The sequence below is a fragment of the Ixodes scapularis genome, unplaced genomic scaffold, assembly GCF_016920785.2.
Source record: "Ixodes scapularis isolate PalLabHiFi unplaced genomic scaffold, ASM1692078v2 PGA_scaffold1__304_contigs__length_218370807, whole genome shotgun sequence".
NCBI lineage: Eukaryota > Metazoa > Arthropoda > Arachnida > Ixodida > Ixodidae > Ixodes > Ixodes scapularis.
The window spans coordinates 84,605,506-84,633,031 of record NW_024609846.1 but is presented as its reverse complement, the minus strand read 5'-3'; the positions used below and the strand labels follow the sequence as shown (position 1 = coordinate 84,633,031).

The 27,526-nt window shown below is 48.4% G+C and overlaps 1 protein-coding gene across 1 annotated transcript; it reads left to right on the top strand.

Moving 5' to 3' along the window:
- The first annotated feature begins 536 nt into the window (after positions 1-536).
- On the top strand, positions 537-27,221 carry LOC121047723 (probable ATP-dependent DNA helicase HFM1). Its single transcript, XM_042290254.1, has 13 exons — positions 537-686; positions 1,976-2,022; positions 2,928-3,081; positions 3,786-3,921; positions 5,869-6,116; positions 8,054-8,101; positions 11,565-11,611; positions 12,495-12,628; positions 13,040-13,087; positions 14,229-14,312; positions 14,864-14,955; positions 20,003-20,109; positions 26,789-27,221. The coding sequence occupies exons 1-13, from the start codon at positions 609-611 to the stop codon at positions 27,219-27,221; spliced, it is 1,656 nt and encodes a 551-aa protein (XP_042146188.1). The 5' UTR covers positions 537-608.
- The last annotated feature ends 305 nt before the right edge of the window (positions 27,222-27,526 follow it).

The following is a 27,526-nucleotide window of genomic DNA, read 5'->3' as shown; positions in this document are numbered from 1 at the left end:
CAGCTCAAAACAAAAATATCCGTTCCCTCACCTTCAACTCACAACAAAAAATGAACTCAAAATTACCCCCCCCCCCCCTGACAACCGCACTCCCTTCAATCCCGCACTCACAAACTCAAGAATTCGTCGAATTTTAATAGACTGAACAAACTATCGAATTATGAAGTTACAAAACTCATCCGCTCACCGAACTCACGCCCCTCACTGAACTCGTCAACTCACATAACGCGCAAACTCACTAACTTACCTAGCTCATCAACTCATCGAGCTTACTACCCTCACCGAACTCCCGAACCCACACCCCTCACCAAACTCACGAGCTCACTAAACTCACGCTTCTAACCGAAGTCGCTGAACTCACCGAACTCACGCCCGTCACCGATCTCATAAATCTCCATCGACCTCACGCCCCCTACTCAACCTCAAATTCGCGAGTTTTCGAGGCTTACGAACTCGCTCACTCTCACCTTACGTCTGGGGCTCAGGGTGAGCAAGGGGAGTGCGTGCTCTCACGACTGAGTGTCCTCGCTGGGCGGGCGCCTCCGACGCAGGTGCAGCTGGTCCACGAGGCCGGCCGGGGTCCCGTGCTGGAGGCGGTCGTGAGCCGCATGAAGGCCCTGCAGCGTCACAACGGAACCCCGCTACGCATCGTAGCGGTTTCGGCGCCCGTGCCCAATGCCGCGGACGTCAGTACTACACGTATCTATGGAATATAGGAGCAGAGAGATGGGAGGGGGCTAGACTTAGGAAGTATTTATGTTGCTGTAACTATATACTAGTCACTGTTACGACAGCCCCCCCCCAAAAAAAAAAAAAAAAAAACAGAGGGCGTGGCTATGCTCCTAGTTTTTGTTTTGTCATTTGCTCTACGGTGTTTATTTCGGCTGATTCTGTAAACTCAACGAGCGAGGAGTAATAAATGATAAGTCTTTCGGGACTCGCCACGCGCTGCGTTTTTTAGCTGTCACTGTCTAGGGTACTGCGCTAAATTATTCCTACGTAACAATAAACGTTTCGTACTTTCAACTTACATACATTTTCGGCGTAGCAATGCCCTTATTTTAACGAGGAACTAATGATGTGTTTGCGCTTGCAATTTTATGGCGACAATTCAAAATATGCAGTGATCGCCGATTCGCATGGTGCAATTTTTGCAAAAAATGAACTAACAAAAAACGTTTTAGTGGTCTTTTATCAACAGTTATTTCTCGAGTCGAAGTTAATAAATATTCAAATTCACACTGATCTAGTCCGAGCAACAGCGCTATGTGCCATTGCTGCCGCACACTTTGCCATGAACGAGAGTTTGATTTAAAACAAACTAATCTTTCTCGTGTTCAAATATGTCATTGAGCAGCCTTCCGGGCCCCGACATACCTCGACGTCTCGTGACGGTCGAAATAGTAGGAATATGTAGTTGAAAGGAAACTTAGTTACTTTTTTCCGAGTGACTGTAACTAACCTGATTTCTATAAAGAAGCTTTACTGCTCCCGAATATTGCGACCTAAGTTTCCTCTATTACAAAACACACTCGAAAATCCTCGCGGTTGCGACGTTTTTCGCGACGCCTACTGGCGTGACGGTGCAAACTTGAGGAAGACCTACAGCTAGCCAAATTAACTCAAATACGCCATGTTGTTTCCTTCAAACTGTCTGTCGTCATGCGCGTCGTTTCTCGTCGGTACTTGTAAAGGGGACTTTACGGGAGTACTCGCCTAGTTCTGGAGTGCGCTCACAATGACGAAGGCCGCACCTCTAAAGTCCCTTAATACTTATTTTCCAGGTGACAACACAAATGACAAAGCGCATTCCGCTGGAACAAAATGGCGGCATTCATTTCAAACCTGTGCTCTGCGCCGCCCATTCGCTTCTTAAAACCTGCACCGTCACGCAGTCGGCGCTTCAAAGAATGTCGCTACTTGTAAGAAGCTCTCATCTACAAACCTTACGCACCCCCTCTCTCTCTTTCTCCAGCTGGCCTCCTGGTTAGGAACAGCGGACAACCCGGGATGTCACCACACGTGAGACTAACGAGGCATTGCGGAGGCGATTATGCCTTCAACCTGGATTAGACGGGCGTGAACAGCGTCCCCTTTCAGTGTGAATGAAGGGATGCATCAAAGACGGCCGGCTCTACGTCGGCCCTCGAAGACGGCAATCAATCATCGAGTTGCAAAGAGTTTGCTAGCCTCGCCTCTCTGCCTCCCTTGAGAAACATATGCTACATTAACCGAGCGAGAAACCGTCGAAATTAACTTTAAGTATGGGTCGTTGCACTCGAAGATATTCATAAGATTAGGGTGCGAAGTGCGCATCTAGTTGAGATTTGCACGTACACGTGCGACGAAGTAACTTCGTTTTTGGTTACTGGATACGCTTCTCGGTAACGAAGTAGAAATTTGGTTCCTTCTTACGAACATATATATGAGTGGCACATTTGAGCTAATTTCTCATAAAATAACCGGGACTAGTATTTGGTTTATTTTTCTGGTGAACGTGTGTACAACGTAAACCTTGTTTTCGCGCCGACTCGTGCTGTGTTTGCGTCACGACTGAGAGGCCCCAGATGCGCTGACACGCACGAACTTGCAAGGTATACAGTGACGCGTATTTGCGCGCCCGTTGATCGCGTTACACCGTTCCCGAGGACTGTCCCTCACAATTCAAGAGGAGCAAAATCGTGGATGCTAGTCGGGACGATCTGTCAGCGGCTTGTTCTCGAATTTTTGTCGCCTTCGGCTCCACGTCGCTCACCAGACCTTACAAGTAACGAGAAAAGTAACGCGTTACTATTGAGATAGGGCGACGCATTCCTTTCGAAACGTCGCGGCATCGATCTACTTTTTGAGCGAACGAGTACAGGCGCTTGGTAACCTGTCCGTTCCCGTCTTTCCGCGAAAGTGACTCCCACGTGACGGGGCGACAGGTTCGGCGAGAGGCTGCGTCCCGTGCCCCTGCGGCGCCTGGTGCTGGGCTATCCTTGCGCGGTCGGCACCAGCGACTTCCGCTTCGACATGTCCCTGTCGTACAAGCTGCCCCTCGTCATCGAGAACTACTCCGAGGGAAAGCCCACCATCGTGGTGAGACAAAAGTGAACAGCGGCTGTAACCACCTTATAAACGATATGCTACAGCATACTCTCCAAGAAGTCTGGAGCGTCCATTTTCCTGCAATGTCCTTGAGAAAGCCAATCGCTGCAATCTACAATGCGAGTTTGGTGAATGATGAAGTCATAGATGTATCCATGCGAATGACGAACCTTAGTGTATATTTACTAAGCTTTCGGATGTAATTGGATATAAATACATCTGAAAAATATGTTCATTCTCTCTGCGTACATAGCATTTTATATAATTGTATTCTGAACTTCGTCCTTTTCTCGTATCCTTCTGTTGTTCGCCGTGGATGGCCATCTCCGTGTTCTACAGGAAAGTTAACGAGCAAATATTGCTTAGACTTTCCTACATGTGAGTTCTTGTACAAAAGCATTAGGATGAGCTGGGCTCACGAGCCTGCTTCTTTGTCTAAACTGTAGAATTTGTGGGATGGACCATATTATAGACAGTTCTAGTAGAGGGTTTTTACTCGGAGCCATTTCCCGTGTTGGTGCGTAGACACGTGATTTGTTCGCTTTCTGAAGCAACGAACGTGCACGTGCTGGGCTGTAAAGATCGCACGCCGGGATGTGATTTCGTAAACATCGGAACCGTGTGCGGTATACATGCAGCCTTCTTGTCGAACGGTCGAAAGGCAACAGAGCGCTTCCTTCTGCGCGTCCCCGCAGTTCTGCTCGACGCGTAAGGGGGTCCTGCAGACGGCTGGCGTGGTGGCGGGCAACTGCAGCAGCCTCGTCCGGGATGTACGCACCAGGGACCGGCTGCTCTGTGCGGCAGCCACGCTCAGAGACGCCAAGCTCAGAGGTCGGTCTCGAGGGCTGTTGAGAAGAAATTTCCGTAAAGCGGGGGTCACATTGCTCATACGTCATACAAAAGACAATCTGCTAACACGAGTCAATGCAACATTCGTGGTTCGAATGCCGCGTGTCCAAGTTTTTTCTTGAACTCATAGCCACGCGGCATTCGAAGCATACATATCGTGGTGACTCGTGTTAGAATCCGTTTGCAGACTGTCTTTTGTGATATATATGCATCTTTTACCGGAATTCACAAAACTGCGGTGTGGGGAAAAAAATAAGATGGTGTTGCTTTTGTTAGTTTGTTGCTGCATGTTTTCGACGACTTCTGTGACGACGGTTTTCTTCGAGCACCGAACTTCCCGATAAGCGGGTCTATGTGACTGACAGCATAAAGGGGCCATGCAACGACACGGAAAATAACTGTCTTTAACTTTACAAATGTCTACTGGCACTATAGTGCAGGCCCGAGAATACTCGAGCGCAACGCCAGTGACCAACAAGCGTCTTAGTCGCGGTGGAATTCCAAGGATAAAAGCGGACGTTTCCTTTCCGTCTCTCTTGCGCAAAACTTGATGGCGGAGTTGCGGGGACACTTACGATGCGATCCCCGGGATTTCGTCATCAAGCTTGGCGATCCCCGCTGTGGCGACATTGAAACGCGGCTCATACAATGGACACGACCATTGCGTACGCATTTTATTTGGGCTCGTGACAATCAATGCCTCGATATACACTCGGGTAGTGGCTGTATGCATGTTTAACATTGGCGGCCTTTAATCAGCTCCAGATCACGGTCCCCTTGTTCTGACTTCGAGTTGAGGAGGTACAAAACTGTTCTTTTTGTCTAATTTTTTTCTGAGACTCCCATTGCGTAAAAAAATAAATAAAAAATCCGCGCACATTTAAGCCCTTATGAGTTGTGAATGCGAAAGCATAAATGTCGTTCCTCCGCTGCCTTAATTTGTCTGCAGTGTAGTTACGTGGACGGCCACGTTTTGCTACTGGCGAGGTTGCGGTCACCGACGCCGAGGAACATGGCGGCGCCTGAGAAATCTATATATGATATATAGTTCCCTCAGGCGCCGCCATGTTCCTCGGCTCCGAGAGGAGCAGAAGGTAGCGCCCCCCCCCCCCCCCCCCCCCCCCCCTTCCTCCTCTGGCAACGCCTGACGCGAGAGCGGCGGCCGTACGCAAGCTCTCGTAAAGCGGCCGCCAATGGCTATCTAGGAGCCGTTTCGCTCAGCCAATGGGAGAATGGGCATTTCTTTCGCGTTCATTCGCGGTTTCAGACGCCGCCGGCTCCGCTCCATGGGATAGTTAACGCTCTCGCATTTAAAACCAACGCGGGTTTCAAAGGTTACGAATGTCAAGGAATAACTCTAAGTGGTATTTACTGAGAGTAAATAGAAAGTACATTGCTGTTTTGGTAGCCTATCGTGCAGGAAAAAAAAACATTAACTGTGTTGAAATGAAAGGCTATATGTGCGCTAATTTCGCTGATTTCAGAGCGCGTTCCCGCGCGTGTACGCGCACCCGGAAAGAGTGCAGCGTTGCCGTTGCACCCGACGCCTCAGATGCTGTCGGTAGGGGTGTTGGCACGCGGATATTTCGGCGTAGCCCTCTTATGGTTCCTATCCGTGACGTCACGATCATGATTTTTCTCGCCGTGACGGCACGAGTCTCGGTTACGTATGGCCAGTTGAGAACGACAAGCTCGACGGGTTGCGTTAAAAGTTGGGACAACTGAAGCTCCTCACTGGAGTTCTCACCTCGTCAGAGATTATAGTTCCGACAAAGCCCGACATTGCTTTCATTTCCGTCTGTATAAAGTAAAAGGTATCCCTTTCAAGACGTCATACCGAGCGTTTGGCCAGTGATAGAGAGCGGGCCACAGCGACGCTGTTGGTCGTGCACATTGCGGGACTGGTAGCCGCGGGGGCGGTACTCGCAGATGTGGTGCCCCGCGGCGTGGGCTTCCACCACGCGGGCCTGTGCCCGGAGGACCGGGGCGCCGTGGAGGCGTTGTTCCGCGAGGGCGGCCTGCCCGTGCTCGTGAGCACCAGCACGCTGGCCATGGGCGTCAACCTGCCCGCTCACCTGGTCGTCGTCAAGTCCACCAGCACCTACGCCCTCGGGGGAACGGGGCTCTACCCGGACCTGGTCGTCGACCAGATGCTGGGACGCGCTGGCAGGCCGCAGGTCTGTAAACGTCGTGCGTTATTAAAACGCCACGTTATTGAAAACCGAACGTCTTCTTTTTGGCTGCTGCCAAAGAAAATATGTTCGTAATATGTGATAGCACTTGGGATCATTTGCCTGCTGAGTTATTTGGTCATTTGCTTGTTGAGTGAATTGACGTGCACACTGTTGCTTAGTAGTTTGTTTGTTCGACTTTAGTGGAGCTTACAGGGTCATCCTGTCCACCCTTCTGTCCACAGTAGGTAAAGCTTGCGGGACGCTGTGACGTCGTAGTGTTACGTCACTTTTTCAGGTAATGCCGTACGACGTGACTCTGCGTCGGTGATACGCCGACTCAAGGTTTACCACTAACTTTAGCGGGAAAGCGCTTCCCGATAAAATTAGCCAGGAAAGTTTCCCCGCTAAATGTAGCTGTCGAGCCGCAAGGGGCGCACGCACAGGATGTCACGATTTGGTCCCCGTGCGATGCTATCGCTACTGAAACCTATTAGTACTCGCCTTGCTGCGCGGGGTGGCCGGATCGCCGGAAAGTACATGTGCGAAAAAAGATGTTTTGTAATAGTCCTACTGCGCTTCAAGCCGATCTCGTGAACCTGGCGGCATCGACATGCAGTTGCGTTTTCAGAAATGTTTCAGCTGCCGATTGCTAGCATGCCACAGCCTTGTGTATCATACGCACGAGCCGTGTTGTTTGCGCTACCGACAAAAAGTAACGAAATGCGCTACTCGTTACTTGCAAAGAAAAGAAACCGCTGCCGTTGACGTTACCGATAAAATGTAACGCACGTTAATTTTGCGTTACGTTTCATCTATGAAAAAAAGGCGTTGCTGTTTGACGGGAACGGGCGTAGGCACTGTTTTTCTAAAGTGGGAACGTTTGCGTCGGAATAGGAAACGAACATTTGAAGGTATGTGAGATGAGCCCGAAAATTGTTATGACATAATTCCTAAAAGCAAAACAAAAAAAAAAGTTATTGTGTAATTTTATTTGGTCTCGGGAAGACGTAACGAGGAACGTAACTACATTACCCCGTTACTCAAAATGAAAAGAAAAAAAAAGTAATATGTAACCGACGACACCACCGCAAGCACTGTGCAAGAACGACATAGATTATAAGTAGTGACACGTTGAAAATGCGGTAGATGTTCCTCTTGTAGAGGGATCTTTCTGTCTATGATAACACATCGTCGCACGCGCAGCCAATGCCCGACAGAAGGCAACGAGTGCCTGCTTGGAGGCGAAGCTTCTACTGAATTCTTAACACGTCACCGACTATAGTACACAGTAGAGCGTTTGTTTGGGTATGTGCATGCCTGATGTTCACTCCCTGTGAGCCGGGCACCATGATTTCGGCGGCACAAGGCCGAATCGTTTTTTTTCTATTTTTACATTTATCCACTCGATGTGCCACCACCTGAGTAAATGGCCGTTCACACATATATACAGCGCAGCACCGAATCGGCGCTGATGCTGTGCCGACTTGTCGGTTTATACAGCGATCCGTCGGCGCTTCATCGCCGCGTTCACCACTGTGGAACAGCCCGTCGGCGACAGTCCACCACTGTGGAACCACATCGGCGATAAGGTGCAAGTGACATTCGGAGCTGCATCAGCGCCGTTTTCTAGCGCCGATTCGGCGCTGCGCTGTATTTGGGAACCGGCCTTGAGTATTCACGTTCGCCGGCTGATGCCTCATTTTTTTTTCAAACCTGACATGTGAGTGTTCAAGCGAAGCCTACAACCAGAACTCTGCCTGCAGTCACTGAGATCTTAAGAAACTTATGTTCTAGCTTTGTGATTCGTTCATTGGAGTTCTTAATCAACCAATTCCACCATCTGATTGACTGGGGTGCAGTAATGATATGCTCACGACTTTCCACGTCCTGCATATCTTAACCTGTGACTCTATAGAGGCGCCTTGTGTTGTTACACACAGTTTGACGTGTCGGGAACTGCCGTCATCATGACCAAGCTGTCGCTCAAGGTGAGTTCTCGACGATCGCGCGTCGTCGTCTTGCGCTACGCACAATTTGCCCACACAGTTGGCCGGGAGGTGCATTGGGGGCTTAATGTTTTTGTCTGTGTTACACATATAGGGTTCTTGCACGAGACCATGATGCAATGCTATACTTCCGGTGCGGAAATCTCGCCGGAACCGGCCGGAATCTATGTTGGAGGCATTCGTTGCGGTTAATGCTGTGTTTTGTCTGCTTTTTGGCCGTCTTCGCGCTTTATAGTGTGTCCGCTCACTGGAGAATTAAATTGATCAATTGCGCCGAAGGTAATGTTTCAAGCAGTAAAAGTCGTCGACAAATGGAGCTACAACCAGCAGTATTTTTTTTAATTCCGGCAATTAATACGAATTAGGACGCTGCGACACTCAAGCAATCAGTTCGCCGGCGTCATGAATGGCTCTGATGGATACGCCGGCACAATCTCCACAAAAGAGGCTTCGTACCAGTTAAGGGTTTGTACACTACACTTCGTGTCAGGTGAGGAATCGTTTTGCGATTAACTAGGACAAGTAAAGAGGGCGAAATTACTTATGCGACAGCTCCAGTCTTCATCTGTGTAGCCAGTCAAAAAAGTTGGAGGACCGGCTACAGTGCTGACAAGTTTTGCACAATATCACCCAATGTCTTCACGTATTGGTAGCGGCACTAATTTTATTGTCAGTCACCGCAAATTATTAGCAGACGACAGATTTTTTGATGTCCCACGGCACGCTTGAAGAGGCGCTCAAGTGCCGAGCGACGGCACCTATACGCGCGCGTTCAAGTGCCGTCCGAGGATGTTAAACACAAGTCACGCTTATTCTGAACCGTGTTATATCAGCTGCTCGCCACCAATTTGTTTAATCATCCAACGTGGGCTAGGCAAATGCCAGGGGAGTGAGGGCTTTACGGTGCTTCCGCGAAAGGACGCCAAATGCCTCCAACATGGCTCCAAGGCACTGATGGCCGACAACAATGTTGGTTTTGATTTCGAGACTGACCGGAAGTGACGTCATGTGCCTATAGCTATTCGCAACTCGAACGGTATGTATTTAGTCCCAGTTCCTCTATTTTGCATTTTCGACGCCACGCCGTCGACACTTTTTCTGCACATTTCTACGTGCGCGAACTCCTCTTTTCCAAAAGTCAATCTTTTCCGGTCGGTCGTGTCGCCTCCTTTGCAGTTGAGAACATATGCGTATTCACCACATTCGGGGGAGTTGATACCATAGAGTTGTTATAATGTACGCTAGAGGTTCAACTGGCGCTAGTGTCTATGCGACTTCCGTGACGCAAATTGAAGCAGACAGCAACCAGTCTACTTTTGCGGTGCTCCTGTGCATTCCTATGGGAAAACGCGCGTGCATTTTGTCTCTTCACCAGAAAATAACATCAAACACTTTGGTTATTTCGGTCGTACCGAATAGTATGTGTCTTAATTTACATTGTAAAAGTGTAATTGCTTTAGTTAGCGCATTTTTCTTCATCAGTGAGCGATGTTTAACTTCGCTGCATTTTAGTCCCAAACGTGTGTTCCGCAGCAGGTGTGTAAAAGCAAGCGACGATTCAAAGTAAAATTACGATCGAAACGAATATAGAGTGTGTTCAAGGCTCGCCAGCCTTTCGGTGACGCTTGTATATTGATAATATGCCAGTCCTGTCACCATATGAAAATGATCCCGTCGTGCATGAGCGGATAAAAACCTTCGACGTAGAGAATAAAGTCCGTGGGATATGAAAGGTGTCTCTTCGTATTGTTTTCTCTGCCGGGCAGCTTTTATCGCGGACTTGTTCTCAAAGATGTCTAGCGCGCGGGTGATATTTTGAACGTAGAACACGCGCAGCTTCGCTCAGGACAGAAAGAATAAAGCGGTACTCACTTATTTAAAATCGGAATAGATTACGTGGCCTTCAATTTATTTTGATCGTACATGCACTGCGAGCTACTGATCCGGTGTTGCTGCGTAGTTCTTGCCGCCGCTCTTGATTTTCCAGATGTCCTTCGTTCGTTTGGCATGTATATCCCCCATGCTGGAAATCGCCGACGCCGCGTTCGCGCTAACAGTGTCCGGCAGTGCACATAAATACACGTACGAATCCGTTTCAGCACCGTTTTTAGTGCAATGAAATCGAGAGAAAAACGCCGTAACTGACCAATTCTTTCGTCGGCCTGACTGAGAAATGTTCCAAACTACCTAGTACGTACGAATTATTTGGGATATCTGCTCTTATGATCGAGCGCAGGGAGAAAATGCACTCACTTTTTCCCATAGAAATGCATTACCGGAAGTCAATTTTCGACTGGTTGCTGTCTGCTTCAATTTGCGTCAGCACACTAGCGCCACTTGAACCTCTAGCGTACATTATAATAACTCTATGGTTGATACCACGAGGGCGCCACAGTATTTGGTGCCCCCGTAGACTTCCGGTAGTTTATTTATTTATTCTTCAGCAACGCACAGCGGTCGGATAAGAAGAGTTTGCTTCAGAGAAGTTTCTGTAGTATGTAAGAACATTAGTGCATTGTACAAAGTAGTGGAAATAACAAAAGGAGGAGAGACAAATGGAAAAGAAGAGGAAAACCGGAAACGCGCAGGGGTCCGCCGATAGGGGGTGGTAGTGAGCTTGTTTGCAAACAAACATCTGAAAAGTTGGCCATCAAAACTGCTGTATTCGGCTCCAAACGTACTTTGTGCTGCGTTGTCAAGACAAGCATTGCTTCCAAGGTGCTGCAGCCCTGTTCTGCTGCAGTGCACAGTCACGGGCGTCGCTTAGCGACACATTATCAACCGCCCCAAATCTGCAAAACTGTAGAGCTCTGGCATGAGTCAAGGACGGCTCCGCCTCATGCCTGTAGCAGTGAAGCTTTATGACGGGTGGCGCCTAGGTTCGCCCAATTGCTTACTGTACCCAAGCGTGCAAAGAAAGGAGCAACAATTTACAGAAGCCGCCGTGTAATGTCGCGATCCTGCCGGTGGTGAACTGCAGCAATAGTGAGTTGACGACCAGCCGGATGTCAAAGTGACGAAGAAGCGGTACACAGATTGGTCGGAAATATCTAGTTCCCTGAACCGGACACGGAGAAAATATTTTCGTATGGGAGGGGACAACATATATTATATTATCCCTTTATACGTGAACCCAAAGAGAGCGTAAAAAGGTCGCCGTGGCAAGTTGGGCTGCTATAAAACAGCACCTGCCTCTCTATTACCCGAAGATATGTTGAGACGAAAAAGTTTGGAATTCGTCGGGCTGAACCTAACTATACTATGACCCATACTAGGATTGTACGTTTGGGGGGGGGGGGGGGGGGGGGGGGGGGAATGAACGCACGAGGGGGAACCCCTTCTGTGCTTTTCACAGTTTCTGCTTTATCGTTCCTCATGTTTGCTTTCAATCGCCTTCCTGTCGCCCGAGTGTCCGTACTAACGCGGTTGGTTCGATTCCCCGCAGCCCCGCTACGAGCAGCTGGTGCAAGGCACGCAGGCAATGGAAAGCAGGTAGGGGCTGGTGGTCTGCCATTCTTTTTTTTTTTTTAAGGGACTAATGAAAACTATTCTAAATGCGCCCAAACTAGAATAATTAAAGGCGCCTTCGAAATAGCGGAAAGTAATCGGTCGGGGCTGAATGGCTTCCGGAACGCCTTCTCACAACTAAGAACAGAGCAGATAGGAGAAAGATTAGAAAAAAAAGAAAGGCGACGCATACCTACATGCAAATTTTCCAAAAAAATTAAACGTATATATATATATATATATATATATATATATATATATATATATATATATATATATATATATATATATATATATATATATATATATATATATATATATATATATATTATTTTTTAGCTTTTCGCGAGTAACTGTAACTACATTTTAAATAAAATCTGCAGTAAAAGCACCGCCTCCAGCGCGAGCTTTTTACCTCCGATAATACTTGGTCGTCTCGTGGGCACGCGCAGTCAAAGCACGACGGAAGGCGATAAGCACGTGCTGGAGGCAAAGCTTCTCCTGTAGATATAATATTGCAACATACAAAAAAGTAATTAATATTAACGCATTAACCGTTAAAAAAAACGAAAAAAAGGAATGATAAACCAAAAAAAACAGACCACTACATTGTTTCTTTTGGAATCGCTTTTTGTCGCTCTTTGAGTCTTCAGCTATGCTTTTCTACAACAAGAAAGTAACGAGATTTATAACTTAAGTTTACCGCAGCTCCGCATGCTTCTTTAATTATTTTTAGAGTAAATCCGACAGTTCCGATTCGGCTTTCCCGTTCGGGCAGTTCAGCAGAGTCCCGCGAAGGTGTACACGCGCGGTGAGCTCCCCCGGGATGTACCCTCGCGCTTTGCGGCTGTCTCTGCACTGTTCGCAGCCTGCACCGAAGCCTGGTGGAACACCTGAATGCCGAGATCGTGCTGCGCACGGTGCGGGACCTGGCCGGGTGCGTGACCTGGGCCAAGTCCACCTTCTTCTACGTGCGGCTCCGGAAGAACCCTGCACACTACGGTGGGGGACCACGCCTTTTCTTTAGACCGTGACCTATAAGTTTTAAGCTGCTGCTTTGATAGGCGAAGGGGCGGGGGGGGGGGGGGGGGGGGGGGGTGAGCCGAGGCATCGGTGGAAAATAGAGCCAAGTCCAAGCAGTGAAGAGAAGCATCACGAAGGAACGACGTGAGAGAGAGCAACAAAGACGTCAGTGATTACTGGCGGCGAAGCGATAATGAGATCCTCGTGTTCTTGACACGCTTTGCGTTCCTTGAGCTGTGAGTGAGTCTGTGGGTTATTCGTGCAGAATGTTCAACCATGCTTTGCCTTTGATATCTCCGCGACCGTTCTGACGCGAACGCGTGCAGGCATATGACGCGTTCCGTATAGTTCGGTCATGAGACGGCAGAATGGCTCTCGTTTGTATGGCAGGTCAGCCCCGGGGTCTTGGCGAGCAGGGCGCACAAGACAAGCTTCACGGTGAGCTCTGTTTACTTGGACGGGAATTTGTTGTGGCCAGGTGCTATTCCAAAGCACGCTATTTATTAGATGAAAGCTGACGCAGGTAGTACGCCGAGAATTCTTTTATATACGCTTACTGGTGTAAGGAACTAATTTACGCTTAAGAAATACACATTATTATTTATTATTATTATTATTATTTATTTATTTCTGAAACGAAAACATGCAATTGTGATTGCTTCCTTACAAAAATAACAAAAGCAACATAGTTGTTAGTAGTTTAAAGAGCAAGGGTTTAGGCTGCCAGAATATGGCGCTATTGTTACTCAATGTAGATGAGAAATTTAGCCAGTGCATTACGACTGCTAGAATGTTTTATTAATGTTTTTTTTTTTTTTTAACGCGCATCACGCGGCAGTGATACACAACCACACGCCGGTTCGATGTTCCTCCACATTGAAACGGGCAGGGGTGGGGTTTGAGCCCAAAATCCCTGGGTTTTGCAGCGCGAGCTTTCGCTACACGTGGTACGAGCTGTGGTGGGCTAACATACTCGGCCACCGATCCGGCCCCCCTCCCCCCCCCCCCCCCCCCCCCCCCCGCCCCCTATGCTTTCTTACAGGTAACTAGGAAAGCCAATCACAGCGATGTGCGGAGGTGAAAGACGAGGATGAAAACGAACGTTTCGAACTACATTCACTAAGTGTGCCGTGATGTATTGAGTATGACGCGAACATGCGCATAACGTTCAGCGGATAGTGGATTTTTCGGGGCGAATAATTTCCCCGGCATCGTCAGTCACCCAGCAAAAAATCGCGGCGATTAGCCTTTAGAGGGCTCGGCGGGAACGTTGGAGCACCATCAAATATTCTACAGTGAAGGGTCTGTGCCGTGTTTCAGCCACCTTGAATTTTTCCTGGCCTTTAAATAGCTATACATATATAGTAAACAATCCCGAATGAACGCCCACCCCAAAAAGACCGCTTACCTCAGTTTTTCTTCTCTTCTTAGATAAGTGTTGTTTCTTGTCCCTTTGAGATAGGGTCACAACAAAGCGTCGGTGGCATGTCTCGATGGCTAGAATCAAATAAACAGCAAGAACCACCGAAGAGCGCCTAGATCGCAGCTCACGACGCCCGCGCCTCCTGCTCTCGCCCAGAACTGTGCCGGGAGAGTGTGACTGCCCTCGTCCGCGCATCGCTGGCCACGCTGGACGCCGACTCGGGATGCCTGGAGCCCACGGGTGAGGAACTGTCGTTGTTCTACTTCTGTAAGACAGAAAGCACCACAAGATACAGAAAAGAAACACCCCAGTCGCTGTGTGGTGTTTCCTTCCTGCATGTGCCCGCGTCTTTTGGCGCGTTCAGTTTTATTGAAACGGACACGTTGGTTAACCCACTGACCCACCTATCCATCTTATATTGTTACATTTATGTCAAAGTCACGTCTTTTTGTTTACTGCTTGAGTGCAGTCTGATTTGTTCTGTTAAAGTTTATTCCACTTTATCTTGCATGACTATGTAGAAGATCGATACTCTACTACGTTATAACATAAATTAGGGCGTGATCAAAGGCTAGAAGACATACAAACGCAGAAACATAAACTGAACGCACCGATAGGCAACGAACGCCATGACGTAGCGCTGTTGTGCCTCTTGATTTCCACCATTGACTGTAGCTTTGGCTGCGCTCTTACTTATTGCGAAACGAAGTACCACAGTAGATTCCCCCTGTTCCGGAGTGTCCGACAAAAGGAATCTCGATCTGAAACGTGAGCGTTTTTCTCCCACGCAGGTGCCGGCCGCCTCATGGCTCGCTACTGCATCTCGCTAGACACAATGGAGCGGTTCTCGCAGCTCCCGGCACGTCTCTCCCTGGAAACCCTGGTCAGTGGGATGCTACCGCGCAAGCGTTTACTTCTTCCGTAAGCGAGGCGGCACACTCTCGGAAGGGTCTTCGAGCGTGTATAATAGACAAAGATGCCTTCGAAACAGCAATCATGATTTTCCTTCGTCAGTGAAATAAATGAAAAAGGTGATCAGCATCGGTCTCGAATGTCCTGGACGTCTCCTGGGCGGGCTTGCCAGAAACAACTTTAACTAAAACCATGTAAAAAAAAAAAAAAAAACTTGTTGAGATATTTTAGATTGCTTACATGTAGAAATGCGAAAGCATTCCTACAGGCAGTGCATTCTTACAAGCAACGCGCCACGTCTTCCTTTTCGCACACAGCGCTGCGGCGGTGACATTACGCTCCCTCACTGTGCAGGCGTGGCGAAACTTGCCATCTTCACGACGGCTTCCGTGACGAAGCATTGCGTTACCGTACTTTTCTTTGTGCTTTATATCTGAAACGCGTCCCCTTTGACCCTGCCGGCTACCGTGACGAGGCATCTGCTTTGCTGTGCTTTCCTTTGTGTTTTATTTCCGAGATGCATCCACTTTGACCTCGAGCGACCGCGCCGGCTTCCGTGACAAAGCATCTGATATGACGCGTTGCAGCCAATTTAGGTGCCGTTTTTGCGGTTACGAGTTTTTAGGTGGCGTTTTTCGCAGTTACAGACGCGTCCGCTTTGACCTTGAGCTCCCCCACCGGCTACCATGACGAAGCATCTACGTGGTTGTGCTTTTCTTTGTGTTTTATTTCTCAGGCGCGTGCTTGATGACGTAGTTTTATGATCATCTTTCGGGGATAACGCCGACGGCTTTTCGCGTAATGGAACAAGCAAGGCTTTCGCCTTAAAAATCACTGCCAAAGCTAGCACACGAGCGTAGTGTCATGTGAAATCGAGTCTCAAGCGCTCGCACGCCCCAGTCTTGGCAGGTGATGTTCACAGGGTTTTAGCCAAGACGCTGCTTCTAGCATGATGACCCTGCTGTCAAAAGTGTGGAATCTTTTCTGTCCAACCGCTCGCCCTGAGGCAAAATGATTGTCGTTTAGAGTGCCTCGCGCTCCAATGTGCACGCAGAAGCTCTGAGATAAAATCCGGGCAAGCTGGCTGAGCAACGACGGATGCTACAAGTGAGGATGTCAAAGAAGTGCTTGGAAAGATGGTTATAGGCTTCGCTTCAGACAAATCTGTCTCAGCACAGATGAATTCCGCTGTTGAAAAAGGGGTCAGCAATGAAGCTGATGTTAAGCTTGATCTTTACCTCGGTTACGGATATTACTCTCCTGCCAACTACTTCGCCTCTATGATGGATAGGCACAGCCCTGTATTAAATAAGCGAATGGCCCACTCTGAACTTGAAGCCTTTCGGTCGCTCTGTAAAGCTAGCTTCTCCGTAGTTATAGTATTAGTGAGGGGAAGCCAATTGTCCAGATGCGAACTTTTGTGCCTTTATTGTTTTGAGACCTCTCCACTTATTTGAGGACAGCAATCTGGTGACCATTTCAGACGAGTCAATAAGAGAGAATTTGTCGACGCTTAGGAGGGGTATTTCTCCTCTAATCAGAGCGTTCCGAGTTCCAAAAGTAAGAGCGCACATAAGGCTTCCTGCATACGGCCAAACCAGAAACAGACCTGATTTCAGCTCTAAGTAAACAACTTAAAGACACTAGAATGACATTGTGCATCATTGGTTTCAGGAGATGTTGAGTTTTATTTATTGGTTTTATTTGAACCATCACTTTATAATATTGTTCTAGGTATCGTGGTTAACGCCATCTTAACATTGTTTTCTCCTGGACAGCTGTGTTACTCTTATCTTTTGGGATCTGCAACACTGTACCTTAGTGAGAAACGAGATAATGTTTTAGAATATTGAGATTTCAGTGCTCAAAATGAAGCTTTCCAATACATCCTTAGTTTCAATAGCCAATGTCGTGTATCTGCCTAGGCGCTTGCAGTCATCCAATGACATTGATGCTTTCTTGGGATCACGCCAACCACGTTTCCTGATACCCGGCAATTTGATTACCCACCACATATATCATGAGATCTAAAACAAATCCAGGCAATATTAGGCTCCGGGGTTGAGTGTTCAGAAAGTGCTAATGATAGCACGATCAAAAGAAAAAAAAAATGGTTCAATCGACAATTGACCTCGCGTTTTATTTCAGCACATTAGATGCGCCATTATGGGAAATGGCAAAGAATGGAAAGAAAACGAATCATTCTCCTTCAAATATAAGCCTTAGGTTACCTTAATTAAAATATTAGGGCATAAATGAAGTTTATTGGTGAGAATTATGCACACGATAAAAACTATATAAGAAAAAAACTTTTTTTGCAAACATTTGTTTATGTGGCTCGCTAAGTCTATAGCAGTTTCGGACTTTAGTTCGGACGATACGGTGGCCGTTTGTTTTAGCAACACACTAAAACGCAATCACCTAAGCTAGGGGTAAATTACCGTGCCTCGCTTTTTGGTAATTTCGAATTCAGATAGTTTTTGGTGAAATGATAAAGTGAAATCCCTATAAACGAGACAGTGGGTCAACGCAGCTGGTAAAACTAAAACAACGGTGAATTACATTCTTCGCTTACATATATAGACCCTTTCAGGCAACATTTCATGGGCGCCGCCATCTTGACGTCACGTGACCCCGCCGCCATAGCCGCCCTTCAGTTTCTCGCCGTTTCTCCGCGTTGTGTGCTGCACCGGCCACTACCGGAGCTTTGTTTTCGCGTTCTTTTACGTTCCGCGTTGAAATCGTGTGGTTTCTTTAGGTCCTTTCGATATTTCGGGCTTGCATTTAATCATTTGATATCTATATTTTAACAAAGCTCTTGTATTTTCTTATTTATGAAATGGAATCGGACAGCGAATGGATCGACGATAGCAGATTATGGTTTCAGAGACCATGTAAGTTCATCCCATTCTAACATTTTTCTCGCTAATAAAGGGCAGTCAACGACATTGCGACATATGCAAATTTCAACTGACGCAGGAAGGCTATCCAGTCGTACTTCTCGCTGCGTGTGCGCGCTCGTTTCCGTAAAGCCGACCCGCATGTAAGCGACTTAGCGTGCGACGAGACGAGCGACGGCGACAATGACGAGAGTCAGCGACGAAGATTTCTCACTGTCGCGTATTGCATCGCTCGGTTTTTTGAGATTTCTAGAAAACGTCGCTCACCGTCTTGGTCGCTTGCTCCCGTCGCTTCCATGCGGTTTGCCTCGTCGCGCGACTGCCCGAGCGACAGCGAAGCTGGTCACCGTCGCTTGTCTCGTTGCTGGCCGAATCGCTTGCATGCGGTTTATACTTAATATCGAAGCGCCAATGGTTCAATTCTGTGTGCATGGAAATTAATTGAGTATAAACCGCATGTAAGCGATTTGGCGAGCGACCAGATAAGCGACGTCGACCCGCTTTGCTGTCGCTCAGTCAGTCGCGTGACGAGGCAAACCGCATGGAAGCGACGAAGCAAGCGACCAAGACGGTGAGCGACGTTTTCCAGAAATCCCAAAACCGAGCGATGCGACGGGTGACAGTGAGAAATCTCCGTCGCTCGTCTCGTCGCATGCTAAATCGCTTACATGCGGGTCGGCTTTACGGAAACGAGCGCGCACATGCAGCGAGAAGCACGACTGTGATAGCCTTACTGCGTCAGTTGTAATTTACAAATGCCGCAATAGTGTTGACTGCCCTTTATTAGCGACAAAAACGTAAGAATGGGATGAACTTACATGGTCATTGAAGCCTCATAGTCTTGTATCGTCGACCCATTCGCTGTCCGATTCCATAAATAAGAAAATACAAGAGCTATACACGTTTGCAAGAAAGGCTCCTGTGCGCTGCCATTTTGAGCGATGCTGGCGCCCCGTACCGTTTCCGCCATGCTGGGGTGCGCCAGGGGCACGTCATTGGGGTGCGCGATGACAAGATGGTGCCGTTTGCTGCATCGCCGATGGCTTACGTTAGCGGCACACTTACTGCCTCGGAACGCAGGAGGAGGTATCCACACAGAATCGTAGCGTCACATATTGTAGGACGGGGCATCTTTCAGGGTAGGAGCTGACTTTATAACGATCGCAGCCTCTGTTCCTGCATGTTGTGGAAGCCAGAGCTGCCGCGAGCGCAGCCATCGTTGATGCAAAGGCCATGCGACTTTTGGCGCATTCTGAAGAGAGCGCCTTGAGACTTTAGATCTTTTTGAAAATTTTCGATTTGTTGCCGCTTTAGGCATTTTATTTAATTGTCCTTGCTATTTCGCTGTCGAAGACGACACGTGTACGTTTTATAATTATTTTTTTTTTAATTTCTTTCTGCGCTCAGTGGTGTACGCTTGGGCGAGAGACGCTTGGCAACATTGTACGACAACCAGCGAACGTCCTGGCTGGAGAGTAGGTCCGCCTCACCTTGGCGCGCGGTTCGAGGTTAAGCCGGGATCCCACTTGCAAAGGTGTATATCGAAATATAAATTTCAAATTATTAAATGAAAATCCTAAATATTGAAAAGACCTAAGGAAAATACAAGATTTCAACGCGGAACGTGAAAGAACACGAAAACGAAGCTCCGATAGTTGCCTGCGCAGCACACAACGAGTAGCAACGGCGGGAAACTGAAGGTCGGCTATGGCGGCCCGGAAAGCGCGCGAAGGGCGCGCCGACTGGTGGCAGCTCGAGTAACTGACTCGCTGAAAGCGTCTATAGGCTAAATTTTACACTGGCCGGACTCGGTCAAAGGTAACTTTATCCGAAGAGGTGGTTTATGTCGGGAAATGTTACAATAAAATCCTCGGCAGTGTATTCCGCTTTCATTGCTGTTTTTGGTAAGTAGACATTCCGGAAGTCTAAACTACGCGATTCTCGTGTGCCTCTTTCACGCAACGCGAAAGTAATGAAATGAAAAAAAAAAAAAAAAAAAAGTATAACGAGGTGATTAACCGATTGCTCTCCATGGCAAGTTATTTGTAACGGTATAATCGGTCGGGTTTCGACGTTCGGTTCAGTTCTGTAGAGTAAGGGGCGCATGTCCGCTCCCAGGTGGCGACGCTGTCCGGCTGCGCCGAGTACGCGGACGTGCAGCTCCGCACCAGCGAGAAGGCGGCCCTGAACAAGCTCAACGGCACCAAGCGGGCGCCGGGCATCCGGTAAGCCCCAAAGAATCATCGACGCCGCTAACAACTCGCTTATCGTTCCGCGTATGAACACCTTTTTTTTTTTTTTTTGTCATGACCGGACATAAACGTTTTACAGCGGTAGCTGTTAGTGTCATCTTTCGCCGAAAGCTGGTGACGTTCGTATGTAATTACCCGAGTGATTGTGGGGAGAAAGGAATATAGCGCCCACTGCGCTATCACTCTCCCTCCATCGCCGTCTCCTCTCGCACAACCAAGACAAGTGTAGTTAGACGCATCAGCGCTCCCCCCCCCCCCCCTCGCCCTCCACGTCGGTAGTCGGCATTCCCCCTCGCCACGCCACGCCGGTAGTCTGGAAGGTTCTGCGGCTCGTCTACGATTCACTCTTCGTCTGAGGAGAGGGAATGTCATGCACTGAGCAGAGTAGACGCAGGGCTTACTCGGCGGGATTAAAGCGAGGGGCGCAGGGCCCCGACTATCACGTTTGAGAGCGTCACGTACACATTTCCTAAACACATCTCCTACGCCAATTCTACTAAAAGCAAAGCCACTAATACGAATATATAAAGTACATCGACTAAAGGCAAATCTCTTAAAGAACATAAGGGAACACCACTTGCCGTTGCCAAAAGCAGTAAACTTGATATGGTCGTTTGGAATTTGTCTTTCCGAACCGTTTGACGAGAAAAATGAACAGATTCACACCAAAACCAGACGACCGCAGCGAGGTACTGTGAAGAAGTCTAAAGTCTCCTGATACTTTATTTTTGACGAGTGTGTTTTATAACTAAAACACACGACAAAGCCCATTTTGCGGGAAGAAAATGAAACCTTGTAGTTCATCCTGCTGCTGTGTGCCGAGATTAGCTTCTCGAAGTCTGCACCGCCAGGCAGTCGACACTTTAAAAAATAAACGGTACTCGAAAGGTACGCAGTGTTTTAGAGCGCAGCTCTTAGGCGCCCGTTTCCGGCTTGAGCGGCGTCGCCGTCGCCGTCGGCGTAACCGCGCGGTGCATTATGGGTAAATTTCCCCGCTAAATCTAGCGGAAAAAATTTCCCCGCTAAATCTAGCGAAAAAAATTTCCCCGCTAAATCTAGCGGAAAAGTTTCCCCGCTAAATCTAGTGGAAAATTTTCCCCGTCAAATCTAGCGGAAAAAATTTCCCCGCTAAATCTAGCGGAAAACTTTCCCCGCTAAATCTAGCGGAAAAAATTTCCCCGCTAAATCTAGCGGAAAAAATTTCCCCGCTAAATCTAGCGGAAAACATTTCCCCGCTAAATCGAGCGGAAAAAATTTCCCCGCTAAATCTAGCGGAAAAAATTTCCCCGCTAAATCTAGCGGAAAAATTTCCCCACTAAATCTAGCGGAAAAATTTCCCCGTCAAATCTAGCGGAAAAATTTCCCCGCTAAATCTAGCGAAAAAAATTTCCCCGCTAAATCTAGCGGAAAAAATTTCCCCGCTAAATCTAGCGGAAAACTTTCCCCGCTAAACCTAGCGGAAAAAATTTCCCCGCTAAATCTAGCGGAAAAATTTCCCCGCTAAATCTAGCGGAAAAAATTTCCCCGCTAAATCTAGCGGAAAAATTTTGGTCACGTGACCCGGGGGGTCACGTGACCTCTGAGGGGGCACGTGTTTGCCCCCACGTGACCCCACCAAGGTCACGTGTTCTCGGGGGGGGGGTCACGTGACCCCCCCCCGAGAACACGTGGCCCTCAGTACCCTCCCCTCCTCCTCCTCAAGAGCTGCGCTCCAATTCGGCGTTACAGGGAGTGGTAAATGACTCACTTTTTTTTGTTTTTTTTAAACTAGGGGCTTTAACGTCGTCGTTTATGAGAGTAGCAAGAAGTCACTCATTGCGACTATATTGTAGGGACTGGAAACACCGATATGCGAATCCACTGTCGGCAGTAGAAAAAGAAAGAAAAAAAAAAAGCGCGCGCTAGCTATGCGCTCACGCGCTCACGAAGATCAGTTCCTGACGGGACACCGCTGAAACAGAACGTGTTTTGGAACGCCCGTCTCCTGCCTGTTTCGTTCACCACAATATATTTATTCAAAGAATTCATAAATGAAAAGGTTGTAGTGTGGCAGTGATCATAAAAAATTTCATTTCTTGAGGTGTATTCTTTTATTAACAAATCTTGACCTTAGAGTGCACCGTGTCGTCACCTCGGTGGAAGATGACGTGTTTGAACTGCGCCGCGTCGCCATGAAACACGTTTGTCGAAGGTTTGCTCGCGTTCTTGGCCACCGCCGTGAGGTTCGCAACCTGACAGGAGCTCGAGGAATCGTATTGAAGCCCGCGCGGCTTGCAGAGATGCCTAAACCAACGACGCCCCAGATGGGACAGGCGCGAAGCCCGAGCGAACGTTTGCCGCTTCTCTCCTCTCTCTCTAGTTGTCACCGCGCGTGGCCTTGCAAATGAGGGACACCTGAACACTCAATCTCCATACAACAAATTTCATGAAAAAACTTTTTTTTTTGTTTTTCTGTTGAAGAAATGTTGTTGAGAGTGTTTTCTTTTTTTACCATCGAAACAAATTCGTTCTGTTATAGTTGGAACCTCATAAATGGGGCTTGAGTAAATATAGTACATTTGTGCGCTTTTTTATGGGGTACGAGCTCACGGCCTCGTCGCCTGCCTTCCAGGTTCCCCATGAAGGGCAGGATAAAGACCAGAGACATGAAAGTCAACTGGTAAGGGAAACCCTCGTCACTCCGCAGTCCGGAGCCGCTAGGTGAAGCTGCCCCCAACGTCCGGTGTGATGCGCAGACAATAAACAAGCGTAATCGGGGCTATTCGCCGGAGGCCGTTAGCGGAAATAAAAACGACAGTCGTCAATATTTCTCTTCCAGCGGGGCACCGTCTTGCCGAGTGTTTTCGCTAAAGAAACTGTTGTTTTCTCAAGCTCGGTTATTCGACGAGCTCTGTTCGTGGATCGCTCTGCCTGGCTCTCTCTCCGAGTGCGGTGCGGAAAATTAGACGCGCGGGCGTCTCTTTCCAGAGTGCACTCTCCCAAAGTAAATTCAGTTCAATTCAATTCATTTTGTTTACTTCTGTATTACAAAAAAACGATGACAATGGAGGGAGGAAAAAAAAAGCTGCAAAAGAGTAGCTTCACGAATCCCCTTGCCCCCTACTGGCAAAAGAACCGGCAAAAAAAAAAAATGAAAAAGCTTATAGGGTAGGTATAAAAACGGACATCTTACCGAAGGTCCGCTATTTATGTGTCCCAAGACAACATTTTTTTTTTTTTTTTTTAGCAAAGCGTGCAGCGCCGTCCTCTGCGCCGAAAGAAATGCCGTGAACGGCCTGTATACAGAACCGGCCGTGACAGTAGCCGGAGGCGATATTGGAGGTTAAAAAATACAAGATACGCGTGCGAGAAACTCCAATTGCGCGTCCTTCTCTCTGTCTCTCACTTCCTTTGATGACACACGGTGTCATAGGCTTAGGTAAGCAGGGATTGCCACGGCTTAGGCAAGGAGAAGCGTAAACAAAACATTTCCGTAACTCGTGGCGCCTTCTTCGCACGCGTACTTTTATAGAAGCTTTTTTTTTTTTTTTTTTTTTTTTTTACAAAAACATGTCTAAGTCGGGGTTCCGTACCGCTCGTGCGTCGTATACAAAAGACGCGGTGTGCACAACACAGACGCAACAACATAACTACCTGCTCACGCCCCTCGAGCACGCCCGAAGTGCGCTTGCTTCATAGATATACGTATACACTTCGAACACATCGGCTGACAGTTCTGTGTGTGAAGAACAATGCGACAGGACGGTCGAGAAACACGAATCGAATATAGTGTCCGCACAACTGTCTTTCGTCCGTTGCGCTAGCAGTGTGAAATCGCGGCTGAAGTGCCTTGGGTCCCGCAAGTTTGTTGCAGGCGTCCCTGGGCTGCCTCCCAGTGACGGAGCCGTCGCTGTCGCAGGACTTGCCTCGGGTGCTCCGCGTCGCCCAGAGGCTGGCCAAAGGTATAACTCGCCTTGCCTCAGACTAAAAATACCACGGTTTCTGCCAGCTTGAGAAACCCCTAGGCGAGAAACTGTTCCCGTTTTTCGCTTCCTATATTCGTGCTTCGGCGTTCTTATTCGCTAGTGCCGCAGTTCCATTGGATGTGGAGCAATAATGAAACGCGGCCACTCGACACGCCCTGCGTTTGTTCGGCTGTCGGTGTCTGTATAGGATTCCCAGTAACTAACGGAAGATTTTCATTTTTGAGAGCATTTCTGCGAAAGAAGCACAAAAAGACGCCCCGATCACTCGTTAGAGGTAAAGTCACTGAATTGTGGGAAAGTAGCGCCATTGCATTTTCTGCCTGTTAGCCGGACACATAGAGTCACTAACGTACAGACGACCAGACTTCGCGAGGTGATTGGTTGATTGGTCTCATTTCCTTTGGCAAATCGCCATTTCGATCCATTTGAATCTTCGAAACTTCGTAAGGGTCGTTCCGAACCAGTCGCATCAGGATTACTAAAAAATGGAGTATTTTCGTAGAGAAAGCGTTTCTCGCCAATATAAGCACCTTTTACGTTGTGCATGCAATTCACTTATCAATCACACGCTTATCTCCACGGATCCCTTACAATGTTATTGTTGATTTTTTGAAACGAGAAAATTATCTTTCAATGACACCAAGCACCGGCGCCGGTTGTGGCGGTAGGGCGAAGATGTACGCTTTTTTCGACGGTCCGCTGATAACAAAATCTCGATATCAGAGAATTGTATCTGTAACGCTACCCGTCACAAACAAATTTCGATCGGCTCATAAAGAATGAAGTGGTCATGAAAAAGCTATTCATTCCACGAGCCAGAACGGTAAACATACGTGGAGCTTGGCGCTACTTTGCCAGCATCCAGTGACATTAGGGAGTTTTAGGGAACCGTTTTTGCACATCCGATTTGGTACGATGGGCCCTCCGGTACGAACTGCGCATGCGCGAGTCTTCTGTGGTAGCACATGCGCAATTCGTACCGGAGGGCCCATCGTATATCATATCGGATGTGAAAAAACGGCTCCCTAAAACTCTCTATTCGCTAAACTCCTTTCACCTCTAAGCTAACACTGCAGCCAATGTCACAAGCACGGGAACGCGAGGTCGCTGCTTTGGAAAGTTTTTCCACAAAGTGAGCACTTGCGCTGTAGAAAGGAACGTCTCAAAGCTAGGAGCACGGGCTAGCTCGCGCATGTAGCTTTGGCTGCAGCGTCAGCTTAAGAGGAGCGTATTATAGAATCAGCATCCAAGCTGAAACTTGACTGCACTAAACGAGCGGAGTGCCACGTGAAGTCGAATCTCCAGCGCGCGATCGCCCCAGACTTGGCAGGCTTTTTGTTTTTAAACACAGTTTAAGCTAAGATGTTGACTCTGGTGGGCGGACCCTTGTGACATCGTACAAACATCTAACTCACCGACAGGTTGTTTTGAGGTTTATAGAAAGGTGGAAAAACGTTTTAAGGAATATTTACGTGGGTGATGGTTTTCGGGGAGGGATGTACGTGACGTCAGTGATTGGCGGAACCAGTGGGACTCGCTCCTCGACTTAAGCATCCACAGAAACGGCGGGGAGCCGAGAGTGATATGTGATAAGTGATTTCTTATTTATCGATACTGTCGGCCCTTTACAGGGCCTTTACAGAAACGAGTGCGTATCGGGCGGTGTGCCATGCAAAGCAGAGAAGTAAAAACCCTTACGCGAAGTGCGCCTGCTTGCCCACCGCCGTGTACGTTAAGTACACGGTGGTGGATGAATGAATGGATGGATGTTAATGGCTATACCTTTTATAACAGGCGGTAGCTTGCGTCACCTAGCCTAAATCTAAAAAGGAAAACATATGATTTATCCTGCCTTTCTAAGCACATTTTCTCCCCCTAACTCTCACAGGGGAGTGTAGAATCTCACCAGGATGGCCTTTGGGGTAGGCAAGCAGGAATGTCAGTGTCATCAGATGCATTTGGGGGTCGCCTTCTCGGCAACAGGGCACGATGCGCGCCGACGGGAGTAGAAAAATGAAGGCGTCCATAGACCGGCGATACGCGATTATAGCAGCAGGACTGTTAGATGCAGAAAACAACAAACTGCTTCCTGCTATAAAACGAGAAAAAAAAAAGCAAGAAAAAGCTTTTTGAATGGGTGGACGCAATACAAAGAACGTGGAATTCAAAACTTGTTGTATGAGGAGCGGCTTGAGGACGGCATCGATGAATATCGAAGACTCCTTTGGGTGCCCCGGACGATATGCGCAGCAACGCAAGCCACAAGTTAGGCGACCCCGATGCGACCGCCGGTGTCCCGCTGAGTAAGATCTGTAAAGTTGCCAGACACGCGAACAAAATACCGCTGATTGCGAAGAGATCCCACGCCAAGGAGGGGAGGTTATGGTGCAGCCTGAGCAAAAGCTCGGGCTACGTCAGCTCGGTCTGACGTAAACGTCCCCATGGGATTTCTACGCCAGCGCGGCTTCGCGCAAAATCATGACTTTTTTACTACATGACGCGCATCCCGGTGAGCTAGAAAGGGAGGGGATGTCTCCCCCGTGTGAATACCTTTTCATAGTGCACCTAAAACTTCTCTATTTGAACTCCTCCTCCTTCTTGTTGAATGAGGTCTTCGTCCCCGCGACAGTTGTTTCTTCAGGAAGTCGGGTGTCTAGATAGTCAAGCTAGACACCCGATCTGCTCAGCAGTCAACAGGTTGATCTGCTCAGCAGTCAACACATCTATGCATTGGGCCCTGGGGTTTCCGCAGTGCTGCTGGAGTTCCTGCTGCTCCGGACCGAGTGCGGCTTCGGCGCGCTCCTGCAGGCGGTGGTCCTCCACAAGTGCATCCAGGCCAGACTGTGGGAGGACTCGCTCCATGTCGCCAGACAGATCGACAAAATCGGTGCGGCGACTCGTATCGCTTTTGCTCTAAAGACCAGTATGCCCCCGCATCTCTATAGTTACTCTGAGAGCACTCGTCAAGCTGGTCACTGCGATCTCCGGAAGAGCTCTGCCAAACGACCGTGCTCAGAAAAACCACACATCCACTTAGAAACTGACATGACTGGTGTACCTGCTAACGTCGTTTCTAACTCCTGGTACGAACTCTCGTGTTTGGGTCAAGCCACCTATTAGGCTTCACCCTTCGCTAGCCGATTTCCGTGGACTTTACCACAGCGATTGGCTATCCAAGTGCTACACGAGCAAGGAGGCACGCAGGTGCAACACCTGCTAGATAGCTAGACCGTACACCGCTGGATTTTCTACGTGAGCTACGAGGGATCAGCGCGGGGTAAGCATTGAACACGAGTGCCGCGTCATCGGTTGGAAGAAGCTCGCGTTCGGTCAGCGAGAACAGTCAGTGAGAGCCTTGCTATCTGGGAGGCGTTGGCAGGATATCTTGCAGAGCACATCCGGCGTCCTCGGCGCTTCGAGAGTTC

Bases quoted from the DNA above. Each gene is read 5' to 3' on its own strand.
- LOC121047723 (XM_042290254.1), top strand. From the start codon at position 609: ATGAAGGCCCTGCAGCGTCACAACGGAACCCCGCTACGCATCGTAGCG. The intron at 2,023-2,927 runs GTGAGACTAACG...ACGGGGCGACAG, and splicing joins AACCCGGGATGTCACCACAC to GTTCGGCGAGAGGCTGCGTC. The intron at 14,956-20,002 runs GTCAGTGGGATG...GTCCGCTCCCAG, and splicing joins GTCTCTCCCTGGAAACCCTG to GTGGCGACGCTGTCCGGCTG.